Source organism: Papilio polytes, unplaced genomic scaffold (genome assembly GCF_000836215.1).
Source record: "Papilio polytes unplaced genomic scaffold, Ppol_1.0 DF823868.1, whole genome shotgun sequence".
Taxonomy (NCBI): domain Eukaryota; kingdom Metazoa; phylum Arthropoda; class Insecta; order Lepidoptera; family Papilionidae; genus Papilio; species Papilio polytes.
The window spans coordinates 1-17,223 of NW_013525336.1; the positions used below are offsets into that span (position 1 = coordinate 1).

Here is a 17,223-nt window from a genome sequence, read left to right on the forward strand (position 1 = left end):
TCTGCGATGCATCTGTCAATAAATTATGTGTTTAAAGCTTGGTGGATAAGCTAGGAACAGGAAAGATACGATCTAGAACTGTAGTGTTTCAATTCATATGTATGTTAGTATTTACCTTGACTATGACCAAAATCAGATGTAGGATCAATTGCTGATGATGGGGCAGCATGAGCACTTGAAGAGGAGGCAGCAGAGACATCACGGCGATTTGTTCGCTGCTCGCGTTTTTACTCATTTTTATTAAATTTTAAACTCCAACACACTTCACTAACTTTTGAAATTCAACTGTATTTTTGACGTGAACATTTTACATTTTTTATACGTCAAATTCAGATGACACAACAATCATCGTCAGCAGAGACAATAATTAGTTTTTTTTGACGATTCACCTTCGTCTGCACGAATGTGACTATCGTCTGTAACTGTCTAGCTTTCTCGGGAAAACGAGAGACGCTATCGTTTAGACGAAACGATGGAACGTTTCGTTTTTTGTTTTTTACTGTCTAACCCCACAGTTCATACTTACGAAATTAAGCGTTTGATGTACGTAATGAAGCGTCATATTTCAAATTATTTGCAAAGCCAATGATGGGTATATTCTAAACTAGCCAGCGTGTGTATCCAACTATGCTTGGCGTTACAATAATTTAAATAGATTAATGATGAAAGAAAAATGTAATAATAATCTGAGCGAGACCGCAGACAGCAATTCATATTATAAATTGTAAGTAAAGTGCAAATATAACTACTTATGATAAACGAAATGTTATTTAAACCAGCGTACTTTATTTAATCGAGTTGTATTTGTTCAAGTGTCTGTCTATTCAACAGTAATCATTATATATTTTTAATTTCTTTATAAAATGATATCTTTTGTGAAATAAAACAAAATAAGTTTTTCAACTCGGCCTTTTATGACCGAACGAATGAAATGTTAAAATCGGATTAGAATTCCTTGGGACTGGAAGTGCTTTCGCATGAAATGTGACATGTACGGAAGTTATCATTCAACCTAAATGTTTGCTTTAAATCTTCTATCTTTTAAATAATCTAACAGTTTAGATAAAGTTTTATCACCTATGTATTTGTTATGTCGCGTGTCCAAAATATGTTAGTGTTAGTAAAACGATAGTGTGGAAAACGTCTGTATATGAACAAGCAATTACTACATTACAAAGATAAGTTCAAAATCTATACGGCTAATATTATTTTACTAATCGCGATAATGTCCGCCGATGACGCTTTTGAAAAGGTGATCGGTCGCTTTGGGAAATATCAGTCATGGGTTATGTTTTTGATATACATTGGCCGTTTGCCCACTGATTTTCAATTGACCAATGTAGTTTTTATTTTGCCGAGTGTAGAGTACGAATGCACGGATGATCAAGTCCTGAATACAACAAACTATTGTCCGTGTACTAATCCTAGATACGATACGAGTAATGTTGTGGAATCTGTCACTACCACATGGAACCTAATTTGTAACAAAACACAACTAGCTAGCTTTGCACAGTCAACGCTGCAGATGGGAATTCTAGCGGGAAGTCTTATCTACGGATATTTATCAGACAGGTAATTTACGAAAATACATTTATAATTATTTTACTAAGCTTACTTATGTCATGATTTAATCCAGCATATCTCCTTCGCCTCCGTAATTAACTACAATTTACTGTAGGTAGACCTAAATGACATGCTGATTGAATTGGCAATAAAAAGGTTTTTACTTATTTTTATTTATTTAATTTAAGTCACAACACATGTTAATGTTTTCCAATTGCTTTAGATTAGCAAGTTAAAAAAAGCAAGAAAAAATAAAAAAACGTCTTTTTATAAATGAAGCGCCTTTCTGTAAACGGCAGCAAAATTACTATTGTGATATTTAACGAAAGCATATATAAAATCCTAATACACAGTTTGAATGCAATTTGTTATTTCACTATGAATTCCCCGCTTTTTAAACTTATTTAAGTATTGAATAAACAACATAAGATGTTTGCATATTTGACAAGAAATATGCATAATTGTTTATAGATTTGTATTTTATGGAGATTTGATATATAGTGAATGTTTTTGTAAAGGTTTTTTATGTTGTAATTGTTTCAAAGCGCATCGAGTGCAAAGCCTTACTGTTCTTTGCATTAGTGGCATTTGACATTGACCCACTCGGCTGTCTTCAGTTTACAATTTCATTGAAATTGTGAGAGCCCAAGGTACTTAATATTGACATACATATATCAATCCTCCGTCGAGTGATCAATCTATTGAGATAATCAGCAAATGTTATTATCATATATCTTCAAGTCTGTAGTAGTTTCTGTATTGTTTTTATGACACCTCGGTTAGTCAACTTTTTTACTAGCTATTATACTGACAAGGTTTGACGGCGATTAGATGATTGCCCTAGGAATATTCATCAATGCTTTTACTGGTCGTCGTTCTGAGTCAAACGGTTAGCCGTGAAAAATAAATTTAGATTACATGAGGTCCCTATGTATGTATGTTGATACACACATACCCGAGAAAAACCAAAACAACATAGACGTCAGCGTGTAAAACAAGGAATTACAATACATACATATAGAATTTATGCTTTTCGTTAATTCAAAAGATTTTTCTTTTAATTTCAGATATGGCCGTAAAGTAACAACCCTAACCGCACTAATAACCAACGTGCTATTCATAATAATATCCGGTATAGTCCCAGAACTTTGGATGTTCCTCGTTTGTCGATTTTTAATCGGCACTGCAGTCGGTGGAACAATGCTTTGCTCTTACATTCTTATGGTAGAATTGAGCGGTACATCATTCAGGCCGTATTTGACGGGACTAACAGAAATGGCATACGTCACGGCGTCAATAATTCAACCAGTGATAGCATATTATGTTCGAGAGTGGCGATATCTGCAATTGGTGACGTCAGTTCCCTGGCTCTTTGTTGTCTTGTACTATTGGCTATTACCAGAATCACCTCGCTGGCTGCTCACAATGGGAAAGAAGGAAGAGGCTATAAATGTATTAACGAAGATTGCTAAATGGTAAAGCCTTAGCTAGATACTACTTTTGATAATTAATTAAAACTTCATATAATCGTTTTAAAATATTAAACATCCGTTTACAATAAACCAACTATCCGCTAAATATCGTAAACAAAAAAAAAATAGGAATGTAAACAAATGAAATGACTTTATTTTGTTTTTATTCCAGGAATAATAGACCTACAGAAAATATTGGAGCAATAATAGAAAAGATCGAAGAAAATTCATTAAACGAAGATAAACAAAAGCACGGGTCTTATTTGGATTTGTTTAAAACGACAAGATTAAGAATTTACACAATTGTAATGGCTCTCGTTTGGTTTTGTTGCGGTCATACATTTTTCGGTATTAATCAATACATCGGAAGACTACAAGGCAATTTCTATTTTAATGTAATGCTTTCAGGAATTTTCCTTTTACCTGGAGTTGTTTTGAACATACTTTCGTGTTTGTATCTTCAAAGAAAAGTTGGCGTGATAGCAAGTTTTTTAATAGCAGCAATTTCTTTGACTGTCTTTATATTTATACCAAGCAATGCTTATACAACGTCTTTAGTATTTGCTGTATTTGGTCAAATGGGAGCTTATATGGCATTTATTCAAATATATTTGTATACATCGGAAGTATTCCCGACTGTTGTAAGAAATTCAGCGATGGGATTCGCTTCAATGAGTGCAAGAGTTGGTGGTTTTGCTGCACCATTCGTAGTTAATGTTGGTGTAGAGTGGGCTTCTATTACAGTATTTAGTACAGTGGCTTTGATCGCTGGATTTTTATGCTTTTTATTACCGAACACCAAAGATACTGTACTGTTGAATACAATTCAACAAACTGAACAGTCAGAGAGAAAAGTTAAAACGTAATATAGTTTTGGAAATATGTTAATTTCTAAGTAAATATACAATTTGTTGTAAAAATCATTGTCCTTGATTTAATTATAAGGTTATCATTATATTAATTCAACTCTGTATATAAAATAAACCACATTTTGATAAATATATTAGTTATACAGTCTTTAAACTTATACAATTTTTTTTGTAAGACTATGACTATATAAAATACACTAAGCAATCTTGTTTATACTTAAAAAGGCTTTATATCAATGATATTCAAATTTAATAGCATTGAAGAAAAATATTTAAAACTCAAACGACAATTGATGTTAAATCCTGACTTGCAGAAATTCAATTTTTTTCGTATATACTTGTTTACGTATACTTACGAAGAAGACAACGAGAAACTTATCAGATATGAAGTTATCGCAACAGACAAGAACATCCGCCGACACGACCTTTCGATAGATCGATAGTACAACAAGGCAAGACTGCTGCGTTAAAACTATTGATTACTCTCTCTATCATTACTAGGACTAATTAAATTACACTACTACATTACTAGAACTGTTTAAAATACATTAAAAGGCTTAGAAAAATTAACAGTCCATTCATAAATGCTTAAAGTAAAATTTATTAAATTATTATAAAGAAAAAGTATTTTTTGCTTATAATTATTACGCCTATTAATTAATAGAAGTGGAGATTTATTAATATGGTGTTTTTCGAAGTTTTTATATCTATTTTACAACTATCCATTGAGCGGATGCACCCTTACTCCTCTCTGACAATGCCCATGAGAATATTGTACTAAGAGAAATTACTGAACAGGCCAAGGCCAGGCAGACAAACGACAAAATCACCTTATGTAATATAACCTAAATTTCCATAAGTAAAGACTTGCAATTGCTCTTTAAAATATTTTTAATGCGAACTAGAATAATGAAAATGTTTAACAGCAAAATCTAGAAATGCCTGGTCACGTATACTTAAGCGCAAATAGCCTAATGGTATGGGATACGAACTACCGATCTTGAGGTCGAGGGTTCGAAACCCGCCATTCGACTATTGTAGTGAACCATACCCTAGCATAACCTCAGAGCTTAGTTGGATTGGTTAAAGGGAATATTAGTAAATTACCAAAAAATTTACTAGTATTTTCAACAACAAAAAAAACTTATCATCTTTGAGCGTCTCAGGGGGGTAAAAATATTTTTGATGCGTACGGTACCACTGCTTAGTTACGCATACAAGCGTATTGTGTATAGACAACTGTTTATGTACAAGTATATCTAGATTTAATTTTATCTCAAAAAAGAAGATAAAGTATTATCAAAGTAAATAAAGCGTAGAGCTTTGGTTCCGGACTTGTATGTTTTGTGAAATTCAACGAAGGAAAGTAGTGAAGCGAAAAAAATAACGCAAAAATTTATGTCATGTCTACAGAAGATGCGATTGAAAATATCATCGGTCGTTTCGGGTTATATCAGACATGGGTGTTATTTTTAATTGCTATCGGACGCGTTCCTGCCGATTTTCAATTGACAAATGTAGTTTACATTTTACCAAAAGTGGATTACGTGTGTCTTGATGAAGGGGCTTCTAATATGACGAATTACTGTCCCTGTAAAAACCCACAGTATGAGACGAGTACTATCGTCGAATCGGTTGTAACAACTTGGCACCTCATCTGCGGCAGTTCTTATCTGGCCAGCTTAGCTCAATCCGTGCTGCAAATAGGAATCCTAACGGGAAGTCTTCTTTATGGATATCTTTCTGATCGGTAAATACTACCATTGATTTTCAAATTATGTGTAATGCTATAGTAAATAAAGTATATTAATATTTATGGTATGAGTCAATTAATAGTGTTTAAATTATGAAAACAATTTATTAATTCATTTAAAAAGTTTCATCTAACTAAATTATCGTGAATATTCAGATTGTTTCTCCATTATTTACACAAAATATAAATTTGAAAAGCTTTGTTTTACTAAACAATGTTATGCTATTCATTTTAAACAAGACTGTCTTGTGTGCATATATTTCATTCCAACTTTTGTTTTAGGTACGGTCGTAAAACTACAATATTAATGGCGCTAACGAGTGATGTTGTTTTTGTAGTAGCGTCAGCTTTAGTACCAGACTTTTGGATGTTCTTAGTTCTTCGTTTTCTGATCGGTACTTCAGTAGGCGGTACTTTGATCTGTAGCTATACTCTTATGGTGGAGTTAAGTGGGAAATCATTTCGACCATATCTGCCAGGGTTGACGCAAATAGCATACGCTACAGTGTCTATAGTACATCCGATCATTGCTTATTACATAAGGGAGTGGAGGTATCTACAATTAGTGACGTCAGTACCCTGCGTATTCGTGATATCGTATAACTGGCTGATGTTGGAATCACCACGATGGTTAATAACTGTAGGAAAGAAAGAAGAAGCTATAGATGTTCTGACAAAGATTGCAAAAAGGTAAATAATTAAACAGTTTTACAATCAATAATGATTAAGTGTCTTTAATAGGATTGAAGTAAATTTTAATTTTAATTTCAGAAACAAAAGACCGACTGATAATATTGCTTCAATTATTTATGCAGCTGAAGAACATAAAACGAAGAAAGAAGAACCCAAATATGGATCTTATTTGGACTTGTTTTCAACACCAAAAATGAAAATGTACTCTTTAATAATTGCTTGTGTTTGGTTTTGCTGCGGGAACACATTTTATGGTATCAATCAGTACATCGGGCGACTTCAGGGAAATTTTTATCTAAATATATTTCTCTTTGGAGTTTTTCATATTCCTCCATTATTTTTTAATGTTCTTGTATCTTTGTATATTAAGAGGAAAATTGGTGTTATTGGTAGTTTTACTATGTCGGCCATTGCATTGATTATATTTATTTATATTCCCAGTGATTTAGAGTCTATTTCTTTAGCTTTTGCTATCCTAGGGCATATTGGATCGAATATGGCATTTGGACAAATGTATTTGTTTACGTCTGAAGTATTCCCAACTGTTGTAAGGAATTCAGCTTTAGGATTTGCATCAATGTTTTCAAGATTTGGTGGTTTTGCAGCCCCATTTGTTGTTAATATTGGTATAGAGTGGATGTCTGTTGCAATATTTAGTGGTGTTACATTGGTAGCGGCATTCTTTTGCTTTTTCCTTCCCGATACAAAGGATAAAGTTTTATTAAATACAATCGAACAAGCTGAAAAGTCGACTGATGAAAAATAAATAGGCACTTTAATAAATAAAAAGGTTCTGCCTACCAATTTTTATTCGTTGTAACAGTAAGTTATGGAAAGACCCTATAATAATAAAACAATTGAACGTATTTCCTGCAAATAATTAACTGTAATAGTTTACCATAGATATGTGTCATCAATTATGTAGATAACTTGTGATATTTTTATAATAATAACTTATTACTGAAGAGAGGTTTTTTTATTCGAACCTGCAATCGTGTATGTATACAAATATTTACAAACCCTATGTAACATCACGTATCGTGTACAGTACTAAGATGAATATTTAAAGATAAGACACAGATAAAGATAAACAAATGTATTTTACATGCGATCACATCAATGATCAAATACTGCTTTTTGTTATTTGGCTGAAATTTAACGTGACATCACTAAACATCTGATGTAAGACTAAAATATTTTACAGCAATATTAGAGGAAACAAATTTTGGATGGAAGCATTGAGAATAATAAAATTAATAAATAAAAAAAAAACTGATATTAATATTTATTGATTTTTAAAACTACGATTTTAATAATATTTGGCACTAACAAGAATTCACAGTCCATTAAATAAATCTTAACAATACTTTAACAATTCAACAAACAGGAACGTACAATTTATAATTCTTTTTCCAAAATTTTGTACTGAACATTTTGAAAGCCACCAAAATACCAAGTGACAAATATAAAAAGAAAACTATGATATACGACCCAGAACTGAAATAAAACACTACTTAAAATATTATACAAGAATAGTATATCAATAAATGTCCAAAACACGAAACACAATTTTGCTTTTCTTAGAGATCTCGCTGCGTATTCCGTTGGCGTATTGCCAGTTACCGCATCAATGAACACACCTAATTAACACAAAAACAACGAGTTAATGCTTAGATATCCGAAAACAATTTTAGGGCAGTTTCAACAGCCTGATGTAGTCGGTATTTATTTGACTACGACTCTTACTTCGGGAATCTAATTACTTTTTATGGGATTTCTATTTGGCACATTTGCCAAAATCGCAAATAAAGGTTGAATATTGTCTACCTTTATTTGCTACTAGCTGTTACTCCCGACTTAATCCATTTGAAACATAAAAATATAGCCTATGTTAAATAGCGATAACTTAGCTTTCTAATAAAAGGGAAATTTTAAAAGTCGGCCCAGTAGTTTCTGAGTTATTTCAATTTTTTATTAGCTTAGATCTAGCTTACAACGAATGAATTCCTGCTGCCTTTACTTAGTGATAAAATTAGCTAATAACTTCTCACATAACACCCTTCGATTACAATAAAACCTAACTATACTTTTATACCTCGACATAAATTGATACAAATTTATATGTATTTATGTTTATTAACCGCGAATAGAAGGTTTGACGATGTTTCCTCTCCCACTATCACCGACGCGTCCCGAATTCGCCTACTCAGTACCGTTAGTTAATATGTGACATTATCGACAAATCTTCTGAGCAAAGTATTATGGTTTTCAAATACCCTGGCGGTTCAATGTCATCGGTACTTTACGCAATCCTCCACTCGCCTTGATACAACTAAAATTCTGTTCTGCGCAGCTGCGATTCATGGCTACTAACATAATAGTTACTCGCATTAAGTTGTTATCTGCCATAATATATGAAAACTATAATAATACTAGACTTCGCCCGCGACTCCGTCCGCGTGGAAATTAGAAAAGAAAAAGTGAGCAGCCTATGTGTTAATCTAGACTGTGTTTTACATCTGTGTCTAATTTCATCAGGATCCCTTCAGGCGTTTAGGCGACAAATTCTAACAAACATCCATCCATCCATTCAAACTTTCGCATTTATAATATCAGTAAGAAGTAAGATAGCACGAAGTATGATTGATGTATGTGATGGTAACTTCGAAGCAATACTCTGTGGTGGGTCCATTTGGATTTCTAATCGTATTTATATCTCTTTATCTTGTTGGATATTGTCAGTCAACTATATCTTGACATTTTATCTGAGTCGCAACCCAGTTCACGTGTTTTATAAACTTCGTCTTAGCTGTCCATTCAATACTTCCTTATATCTTATCTAATAAGTGAATATATTCACGTATTACATAAGATTACCTATCTTACTGATAAAGAAGCCTCCTATGTGTAAAATTTTAAAAGCATTACTTAACATAAAATAAAACCGCTTTCGAAACAAATTGCTCACGTGCACAACGTCAATGATAGTGTTTGGGAAAGTTATAACTTTAAGTTTTATTTAAGTTATGGTCATTAACTTGGAAGTAAGATGAATGGAATAGGACTTCCGTTTACTAGGATTCTAAATTCTCAATTGTAAAAAACGTAGAAAATTTCTCAATTCTTATATTTTGTAACATATTTTTTTGTTTTTTACAACATAAATACTAGCGCTTCACCACGATCACATATGATGGGATATGTTAGTGTCGAAAAATGTGACGAACTAGCATAGAAAAGACTTTGGTATTACCATCCGAGTGGAACTTTCTAAGACTACTCTCTTTATCTTGCCAACGTTCATTTATCCAAGATTTGATTTCGTCTTCATTTACAGGGATTTCTTCTATAGAATATCTGTAATTAAGTTATGTATAGTTTATTAACTAATAAATAATAATAGAATTTAGCTGGTACTATTACTGCAATAATAAAATTAGAGCGGTCAAAAAGTAGAGAAGCAATCCATATTAGATTTTTAATCAAAAAAATCTTTGGTTATCAATCATAACCACTAGTTCATACAAACTAATTACCGTTTAAAATGAAAGAAAACCTCCTGAGGCAATTTTCCACGTATGAGATCGATCTCATTGGCCGGGTTGTCATAAGCTACGGTGACGTCATATACGGAGGTCAAGCCGGAGCCGCGTAGACGAGAGCAAAGAGCCACCCAACCCTTAGTGCGCGGATGTAAAACATACTCATGGCACTGAAAGGAAAATAATATCAACTGCTATCAACGTCCCTAAGGGGGGTATACCACTCATAGTTTGTTTATTACAATACTTTACCTGTAAATTATTAGCTTCAGCAAATTTTCTACTGCGACGTTTATTATCTTCGCTAAGGTCAGTGCCCTCCGGGAACAGCACAATGCGATTCTTACACTCAAGCTTATTGTAGTAATCGATGAATTGTGATAAATTCAATTGATCCTCTTGCCAGTTGCGTTTAACATACAGAAAATAATTTAACTGCATAATCCAACCTGAAAAATTATAAAATCATTGATAAAATAGTTACAGTTCTAGTAATTCAATTATGTTTAATAACTAATGATTAATCCTAATTAAATTGATTGACCTTTAAGAAAGTCTAATTATAGTTATCAAAGTAATTAGAGCAGTGTCGCAACATTGAACAGAGGCTTAATAATATGTAGCAATTTGGATAAGTACGAATAACAAACATACCCATGCCGGGTACAATTTTTATTTCATCCTTCAGAACAAATTTGATTCTTGATTTACCACCACAAATAATATCAAACATGTCGTTACTATCCCTATTTTCAACATCGTCGATTCTTTGATCGGCAACAGGTTTCGTAGCATGATATAGAGCAAGCCAAACGTAATTCCAATCCACACGAGTTCGATGGTTCATAATTATTATTGTATTTTCATTTGGATTCACGTAATCACCAAAGCAACGTATACGTGTGTGGTAACACCACTGAAATAAAGCCTAAAAAATTTTTAGATAAACACCAGTTTTGAATTTACCATTTTCATAAATTTAAAGTAGGTACTAACTAATTTTTATATAGATTTTTTAATTATGCTTCATAATCTCTTCTGAATAGACTACTTACCACAGGGTAGAGTTCCCATAGCGAGAATAAAACATCGACAACTTTTCTGTACAAGCTATGATTAAGAAACATTAAGTACATGACAGGACAATATAGGACGTAAAATCCTGCAACAAAAATTAAAGACAAGATACATATGTAATTTCGACACATTGACTTTATTGATAGACGGATATGACACGAATCGTACACTATCTTACTAAAAAATCAATAATAATTATCCTGCAACTTTTTTATTGTTTTTTACCTTTCCCTTCACTTTAATATTAAAGGTAGTGACCACGCTCTTACCGCAAATTCGACGTTACAAAGCGTTATACTAAAACAAGTCAACCAAATCTTTAATAACTGGAGTTGTAACTATCTTAGCTTTTCTGTTTTTCAAGTTATAGCATATTAACCTCACTACAAACTTCAGTAAATTTCTGAATAATTGAACATTCAAATCATACGAGTTAAAATAAACAAAACATACTTTATTTATGTGCTAATTATTGTGAAGTAGATCGCAAGGATTGCAGAACCTTTTTCCTTAGTAAACTAGTAAACCGGTCTAATTTGCGCGTGGGACAATTATAAAAATTCATTATTTCAATAAAGTATAAAATCGAAAAACTTACCAGAAAGAATTGTATAATACCAGGCCCCACATATCGCCACACCTAACGCCATGACTACTCTTGAACTGACTTAGGACTTCGGGAAGCCACAAATGCGGCAATGGATTAGAAACCTTACGTGACCCAGAAAAACTTTAATAATCTCATACTCATTCCTATATTAAACTCTAATTCGAATTCATTATACGCAACCTTCTTATAAACTGATACATTACTTTTTGGAACTAGCTATATTTAATTTTTGTTTGCACTGAGATAAACTAAAAAATTACAGTAACAACACTCGCCAATTTTAAAATAAAACCACTTTTTAAAATAAATAAAATCGTTATAATGATATATCTAAATTTATGTCAACGTTTAAAATAAATACAATACTGGACTAATAAAAATCATGTCAAATCTTCTGCCACGGTTACATTTTGATTTTGATTACGACCAAGAGCTTCGCCCTCTTCTATGGTCATTGGCAACTCGCAGTTTTTTGTTTCTGGGAGCAATAAGCACAATACAGCGGAGATGAGAGGAAAGATACCAAAGGCGACCGGAGCACACCAAATTCCAAAAGGTCTCAATCCGGCGACGAATGGCGCAACCATCGAGCCTACGCGAGCCATCATCGAACATATACCGATTGCAGCGTTACGCACTACCGTAGGAAACATTTCAGAGCAGTATAAATACACTACAATAAATACCATGAACGTAAAGAATACACCCGTACAACCCAGCACTATTGAAATTGTGCCCTCTGGGACGAAAGCAATCAATATTAAACATATACTGCTAGCTAACTCCGAAGCGATAACTAAAGTTTTCCTTTTCAAGAATCTTATAAGCGGTATAGACACGAAACAGGAGCAGAGCGCGACGCTGCCGCTAGCTATTACGTTGGTGTAAATATTTCCCGTCAGATGACTGATGTAGTGAGCAACACCATAGAAACAGTAGCTACATACAAGCCATAAAAATGCCATTATCAAAATATTTCTACGCATGTTAGGAGTTCTGAATAAATCCAATATTGAACCGCGCTTCATTCTTGAAGATTTGTGTTCCGTTTGGTACATCTCGGTCATAGTTGCGATTTCTTCTGTAGGTAAGTTATTGCTGAAATTCATATTGCTTTATTTAACATCTCGATATTCGTTATAATCAAATTATTCTAAAGAGAAAAGTGATTCTACTTACAATTTTGCTACTTGTTCCATTAAAGCAATCGCTTTTGAAGATTTATTTATAGCCAAGAGCCATCTAGGCGATTCCGGTAATATGCAAATATAGAAAAGAAGGATCATGTTTACTACAGATATTGCCAGCTGTAGATGCGTGTAATCTCTGATATAATATCCAAACAAAGCCAGTGCGATATGACCCATAGTGAATGGGACATGAAACAAGGCGGACAACGCATCTCTATACATAATTCCAACGTATTCCATGAGCAGAACAAATCCGATCACCATAATGCCGCCAACTGATATTCCCAAAAACATTCTGACAATTGTGAAACTCCAAAAATCGGGAAGAAATGAAGCTATTATACCGGTCAGCGATTCCATAACTACAGCGAAAATCAATGTTTTTCTTCTGCCGTATCTGGAATATAATACATTTTATGGACCTAAAACGTAAAGTGCTATTGGTTTATATTATCTGAATATAGTTAAAAATTGTTTCGACAGTGTGAACCAAGAGAGGGATACTGAAAATTTTCAACTTGCCTATCTGATGCGGCGCCAAATATCAAACTGCCAATGAGAACACCAAACTGAAATACTGTCTGCGTGAAATCTTTAAGCCATGATTCTTTGCAAATTAAGTTCCACTCCGTAATAATTGTTCTTTTAAATAGAGTTGTATTATAAATGGGATTTTTACAGCATTCACTTTTATCCGGACAAGTAAACTGCGTCGGAGGAGCGAGAAATATAATAGCCATTTGATGCAAACCAACACCAAATTTGTTAACGAGAATTATAAATGATAGCCATAGATGATACTTCCCGAAATTACCAATTAAATTATTTATCAGCACCATATTATTAAAAGTTGCATTACAAAAAAAACTGCTTATGACATCATGTATAGGAATATTAAAAACTAGGTGGCTTCAAAAAGTGCGACAATTACAGATCAGTAATCAAGTTTCCAGTGCAATTTATATTTGGAATTCACTTTATAATTAATCAAGACCACTCTTACAGTAGATATATTAAACACAGAAGGATTATTGCTATTGAGATTTCAGACATATAAACAAATAGGCTAAATCTAATCGATTGAGGCATTAAACAGCTGAAATTCGCATATTGCTTGCTTTTAATAAAAACAATTTACACCTATCGTGGTGTGAAGACAAAAAACAGTTAAAACGACTTGTATTCAAACATAATTTTAATGGTCCCAAACTACAAATTACACACTCACAGTACAAAATACTGACAGTTTGTGATTTATTTATAACAAAATGAATTCAAACCTAGATATTACAATACTAAATATAATTTTACATCACAAACAGTGTACATTACATCAGGTATATTACATCAAAAACGGCAATCAGACAATCTTAATTATGATATTATTTCTTTGGTGTATTACCGACTTTTTTGCCGAAGTTTTCACCCTCTTGTAGAGTCGTCATTAATTCGCAGTCTTTTGTTTCAGGTAATAGAAACGTCACGCAGCACGCTACTAGCGGTAGAATAGCAAAGCCTAGGGGCGGTAGCCACAGCGCGATATCCGCCCCGTTTATTACAAAAGGAGCTAGCATTGACCCGAATCGTGCCATCATCGATGAAAATCCAACTGCTGCATTGCGGACAACCGTAGGAAATAGTTCTGAACAATATAAATAAACAACAACGAACACAATAAAGCTGGACACGACACCTGTGCATGCCAAGACAATAGATAAATTACCTTCCGGTACAAATATTAATGCAAATAAACATATAGCACATAAAAAATGAAATGCTACCACGACTGTCTTCCTTGCACATATTCGCATCAATGGTATTGAAGTAAATGAGCCTAAAAGTGCCACACATCCACTGGCTGCCACATTAATAAACACATTTCCACTCAAATGTCCAACGTACTGGGAGACTCCGTAAAAACAATAACTGCAGGTCATCCAATTAAACGACATACAAATTATGTTTCTGCGAAGATTCGGTGTTCGGAACAAATCTGCTAAACTTCCTTTTTGTGCGTTGGGCTGTGAGAGCGTCTTCGCGTAAGCTTGTACCTCCTTACGAACATTCACCTGTCGTCTGCTTCTGAAATGCAAACAAAATTAAAAATGAACATTTCTAATTATTTTCGTACGCAAACAAAACGCTAGAAATTGGTTCGAAACATTTTGGTGAGTCCCAGTATTGATTTTCCTATGATAAAATCAAACATTTCCATCCCAGCTAGTACTATGCTGTGGTTGCATTAAAATATATACATAAATATCAAAAAACCTTATTAATAAAAAATTAAACTTACATCTTAGCTTCCTTTTCTAAGATGGCAATAGCCTCGTCTGTCCGTTTGACAGCTATTAGCCATCTTGCAGATTCTGGTAAAAGCCAGAAGTAGCAGAGAAGAATAACGCTGGGTAAAGATGTTACTAGTAGAAGTTGTTTGTAATCTCTAAAAAAATAAGAAAAAAGAGGGAGCATGATATGACCTAGGTTAAATGGCACATGATACAACGCCGATATAAGATCCCGATTTTTGTTTCCGATGAATTCCATGAGCAAAACGAAAGTGGTCACCATGGTTCCACCAACAGCCGCCCCGATCAAAACACGCATTATGCAAAATACAACATAATTTGTTGCATAAGCTGATGCCGTGCTCATAACCAGTTGTACTACAACGGCAAGAAGACAAGGATTCCTTCTGCCGTATCTGAAAACGATATGATATGAAAAAAAAATGATGTCAAATGTACTATAAAAAGCACAAAATTCTATATAGGTAAAATAATTATATTCCACTGAGGTGGAAAAATCCTTCACGTGTTTAGTCGCCTTGTTAAAAAATTTGAGTTCTGCTGCCAGATATAAACTGTTGGTTCTTTAGTGGTTCATAAAACTTAACCGGATCTCGATGAAATTTGGCTAGGCATACATGATGACATTGGCTATTTTCATTTTTTTAGCGCCGTTGGAGTCGCAGTTAAAATCTAGTATTATATAAACTTGAATACCTATCTGCAGCCATTCCAAAGAATACACTTCCAAACAGAACACCCACTTGGAACAATGTTTGTGTCAAATTTGCCAACCATTTATCGTTACATATCAAATTCCACTCCATTGTAATAGTGTTAGTAAAAACTGACTTATCGTAAATAGGTTTTGAGCACGGACATGTTTCAGCTTTAGTTGTATCACATATATACGATACTTTTGGTGCATAAAAGATAACTGCCATTTGATTAAAGGCTATAAAAATTTTGCATAATATGCATAAACAAAATATCATATACTGATATCTTCCAAAGGTTTGAAACATTATGTGAAATGCGCTGATTTGTTGTCGACGATTTCCTGAAAACATATGAAATAATGAGCTATTTTTATTTTTATTATCTGCATCTTCCAACAGTGTCGTAGATTGTCTGTATCCAACGGTATATTAAATTAGATCAATTTACATAAAGGCGTTCAGGACGTATGCAATTCTTCATCTGTGAAGATAATTATTCAAGACTTGCATATTTTCCTCCTCATAAACATCAAAAACATTATGTATATAAAGCCCTGTCTAGTTAGAAACATTTTTCAAATGCGATAAATATGTTATTTAAATCAAATTGTTGCAATAAAGAAATTTCTGCGCCAACATTATAAAGTAAATACTGAACTTTCGTTATTTATTTAAAATTGATGAATAGGTATACAGTAAATCGTTGATCAATTCAGTTATCTATGGTCAGTTTTATTTAAGCCATCAAGACAAAATACTACTTTGTAATAGTTGAATTGAAACTTTTGTGTACTATTATCGTAGTCAGAGCCATCTTTACCACATTGGGCGCCCGGATGTGAAAATCTGGCAACCCTAAAATTGAACAACTTTTAGGATTGCCACATTTTTGTTCATCATTAACAAGCTTACATTACATTGTACGTAAATGAAAATTGGTGGATCAAAGATTATAATTTTTCATTTAAGGCGCTTTCATTAAGGTAAAAAATATACTGATTTGTGAATAATGATTGCCTGTAGAGTACATTTCAATATTTAAATTATTCCATAGGTAATACGTGAAATACTTACGTGAATAATAAGTATTGGCAGTTGATGTTAAACATTATCCCATATTGAAATTGTACTTCAAAATAATTGTCTTGAATAATTTACAAACTTTAATTGATATTTATCCTTTTGCTAAGACGTTATACAAATGATACTTGTTTATAAATTTAAACCGAGGCTTAAAATGAAAAAAAACTTATTTACCGGTTAATTTAGAGAAACGTCAGTGCAAAGTGTAAATTGACATGTTGACGTTATATAGATAGTAAAAAGTTTGTTTTTTTATGTACTATATCTATGGTATTTCGATGAAATAATCCAGTTTATTCATAACTAGTTTCCGCCCGCGACTCCACCGGCGTGGAATTGAATATAACAAAAATAAGTATAAAAG

General features: G+C 33.1%; 5 protein-coding genes across 6 annotated transcripts; 2 read left to right on the top strand and 3 right to left on the bottom strand.

Annotated features, from left to right (window-relative positions):
- The first annotated feature begins 6 nt into the window (after positions 1–6).
- Positions 7–3,909, top strand: LOC106103188 (organic cation transporter-like protein). Its single transcript, XM_013282875.1, has 3 exons — positions 7–1,572; positions 2,631–3,038; positions 3,208–3,909. The coding sequence occupies exons 1-3, from the start codon at positions 1,151–1,153 to the stop codon at positions 3,899–3,901; spliced, it is 1,524 nt and encodes a 507-aa protein (XP_013138329.1). The 5' UTR covers positions 7–1,150; the 3' UTR covers positions 3,902–3,909.
- A 639-nt stretch (positions 3,910–4,548) lies between these two features.
- Positions 4,549–7,185, top strand: LOC106103120 (organic cation transporter-like protein). The gene is made up of 3 exons (XM_013282787.1): positions 4,549–5,654; positions 5,940–6,347; positions 6,429–7,185. The coding sequence occupies exons 1-3, from the start codon at positions 5,308–5,310 to the stop codon at positions 7,114–7,116; spliced, it is 1,443 nt and encodes a 480-aa protein (XP_013138241.1). The 5' UTR covers positions 4,549–5,307; the 3' UTR covers positions 7,117–7,185.
- A 478-nt stretch (positions 7,186–7,663) lies between these two features.
- On the bottom strand, positions 7,664–11,865 carry LOC106103134 (lysocardiolipin acyltransferase 1-like). Of its 2 annotated transcripts, none has more exons than XM_013282803.1 (7): positions 11,568–11,865; positions 10,948–11,054; positions 10,547–10,808; positions 10,145–10,341; positions 9,887–10,062; positions 9,604–9,707; positions 7,664–7,990 (listed from the first exon to the last, which is right to left on the bottom strand). In XM_013282803.1, exons 1-7 carry the CDS (start codon positions 11,617–11,619, stop codon positions 7,749–7,751), a joined length of 1,140 nt encoding a protein of 379 aa, XP_013138257.1. In that variant the 5' UTR covers positions 11,620–11,865; the 3' UTR covers positions 7,664–7,748. The 2 variants fall into 2 exon arrangements, with proteins under 2 accessions (XP_013138257.1, XP_013138255.1); XM_013282801.1 differs by having other exon boundaries at positions 10,547–10,820.
- LOC106103132 (organic cation transporter-like protein) lies at positions 11,865–13,852 on the bottom strand. The gene is made up of 3 exons (XM_013282799.1): positions 13,292–13,852; positions 12,759–13,166; positions 11,865–12,677 (listed from the first exon to the last, which is right to left on the bottom strand). Exons 1-3 carry the CDS (start codon positions 13,606–13,608, stop codon positions 11,960–11,962), a joined length of 1,443 nt encoding a protein of 480 aa, XP_013138253.1. The 5' UTR covers positions 13,609–13,852; the 3' UTR covers positions 11,865–11,959.
- A 94-nt stretch (positions 13,853–13,946) lies between these two features.
- Positions 13,947–17,065, bottom strand: LOC106103133 (organic cation transporter protein-like). Its single transcript, XM_013282800.1, has 4 exons — positions 16,851–17,065; positions 15,775–16,117; positions 15,066–15,473; positions 13,947–14,851 (listed from the first exon to the last, which is right to left on the bottom strand). The coding sequence occupies exons 2-4, from the start codon at positions 16,080–16,082 to the stop codon at positions 14,152–14,154; spliced, it is 1,416 nt and encodes a 471-aa protein (XP_013138254.1). The 5' UTR covers positions 16,083–16,117; positions 16,851–17,065; the 3' UTR covers positions 13,947–14,151.
- Between the last annotated feature and the right edge of the window lie 158 nt (positions 17,066–17,223).

What these genes read in the sequence shown, in the direction of transcription:
- LOC106103188 (XM_013282875.1), top strand. Translation starts at nt 1,151, where the DNA reads ATGAACAAGCAATTACTACATTACAAAGATAAGTTCAAAATCTATACG. An exon ending in TACGGATATTTATCAGACAG is followed by an intron (nt 1,573 to 2,630) that starts GTAATTTACGAA and finishes TTTTAATTTCAG; the next exon opens with ATATGGCCGTAAAGTAACAA. An exon ending in TTAACGAAGATTGCTAAATG is followed by an intron (nt 3,039 to 3,207) that starts GTAAAGCCTTAG and finishes TTTTTATTCCAG; the next exon opens with GAATAATAGACCTACAGAAA.
- LOC106103120 (XM_013282787.1), top strand. Translation starts at nt 5,308, where the DNA reads ATGTCTACAGAAGATGCGATTGAAAATATCATCGGTCGTTTCGGGTTA. An exon ending in TATGGATATCTTTCTGATCG is followed by an intron (nt 5,655 to 5,939) that starts GTAAATACTACC and finishes CTTTTGTTTTAG; the next exon opens with GTACGGTCGTAAAACTACAA. An exon ending in CTGACAAAGATTGCAAAAAG is followed by an intron (nt 6,348 to 6,428) that starts GTAAATAATTAA and finishes TTTTAATTTCAG; the next exon opens with AAACAAAAGACCGACTGATA.
- LOC106103134 (XM_013282801.1), bottom strand. Translation starts at nt 11,619, where the DNA reads ATGGCGTTAGGTGTGGCGATATGTGGGGCCTGGTATTATACAATTCTT. An exon ending in CTGAAGCTAATAATTTACAG is followed by an intron (nt 10,063 to 10,144) that starts GTAAAGTATTGT and finishes TTTTCCTTTCAG; the next exon opens with TGCCATGAGTATGTTTTACA. An exon ending in GTTTTCTTTCATTTTAAACG is followed by an intron (nt 9,708 to 9,886) that starts GTAATTAGTTTG and finishes ACTTAATTACAG; the next exon opens with ATATTCTATAGAAGAAATCC.
- LOC106103132 (XM_013282799.1), bottom strand. Translation starts at nt 13,608, where the DNA reads ATGGTGCTGATAAATAATTTAATTGGTAATTTCGGGAAGTATCATCTA. An exon ending in TTTGGCGCCGCATCAGATAG is followed by an intron (nt 13,167 to 13,291) that starts GCAAGTTGAAAA and finishes ATTATATTCCAG; the next exon opens with ATACGGCAGAAGAAAAACAT. An exon ending in ATGGAACAAGTAGCAAAATT is followed by an intron (nt 12,678 to 12,758) that starts GTAAGTAGAATC and finishes TATGAATTTCAG; the next exon opens with CAATAACTTACCTACAGAAG.
- LOC106103133 (XM_013282800.1), bottom strand. Translation starts at nt 16,082, where the DNA reads ATGTTTCAAACCTTTGGAAGATATCAGTATATGATATTTTGTTTATGC. An exon ending in TTTGGAATGGCTGCAGATAG is followed by an intron (nt 15,474 to 15,774) that starts GTATTCAAGTTT and finishes TATCGTTTTCAG; the next exon opens with ATACGGCAGAAGGAATCCTT. An exon ending in TTAGAAAAGGAAGCTAAGAT is followed by an intron (nt 14,852 to 15,065) that starts GTAAGTTTAATT and finishes TTTGCATTTCAG; the next exon opens with AAGCAGACGACAGGTGAATG.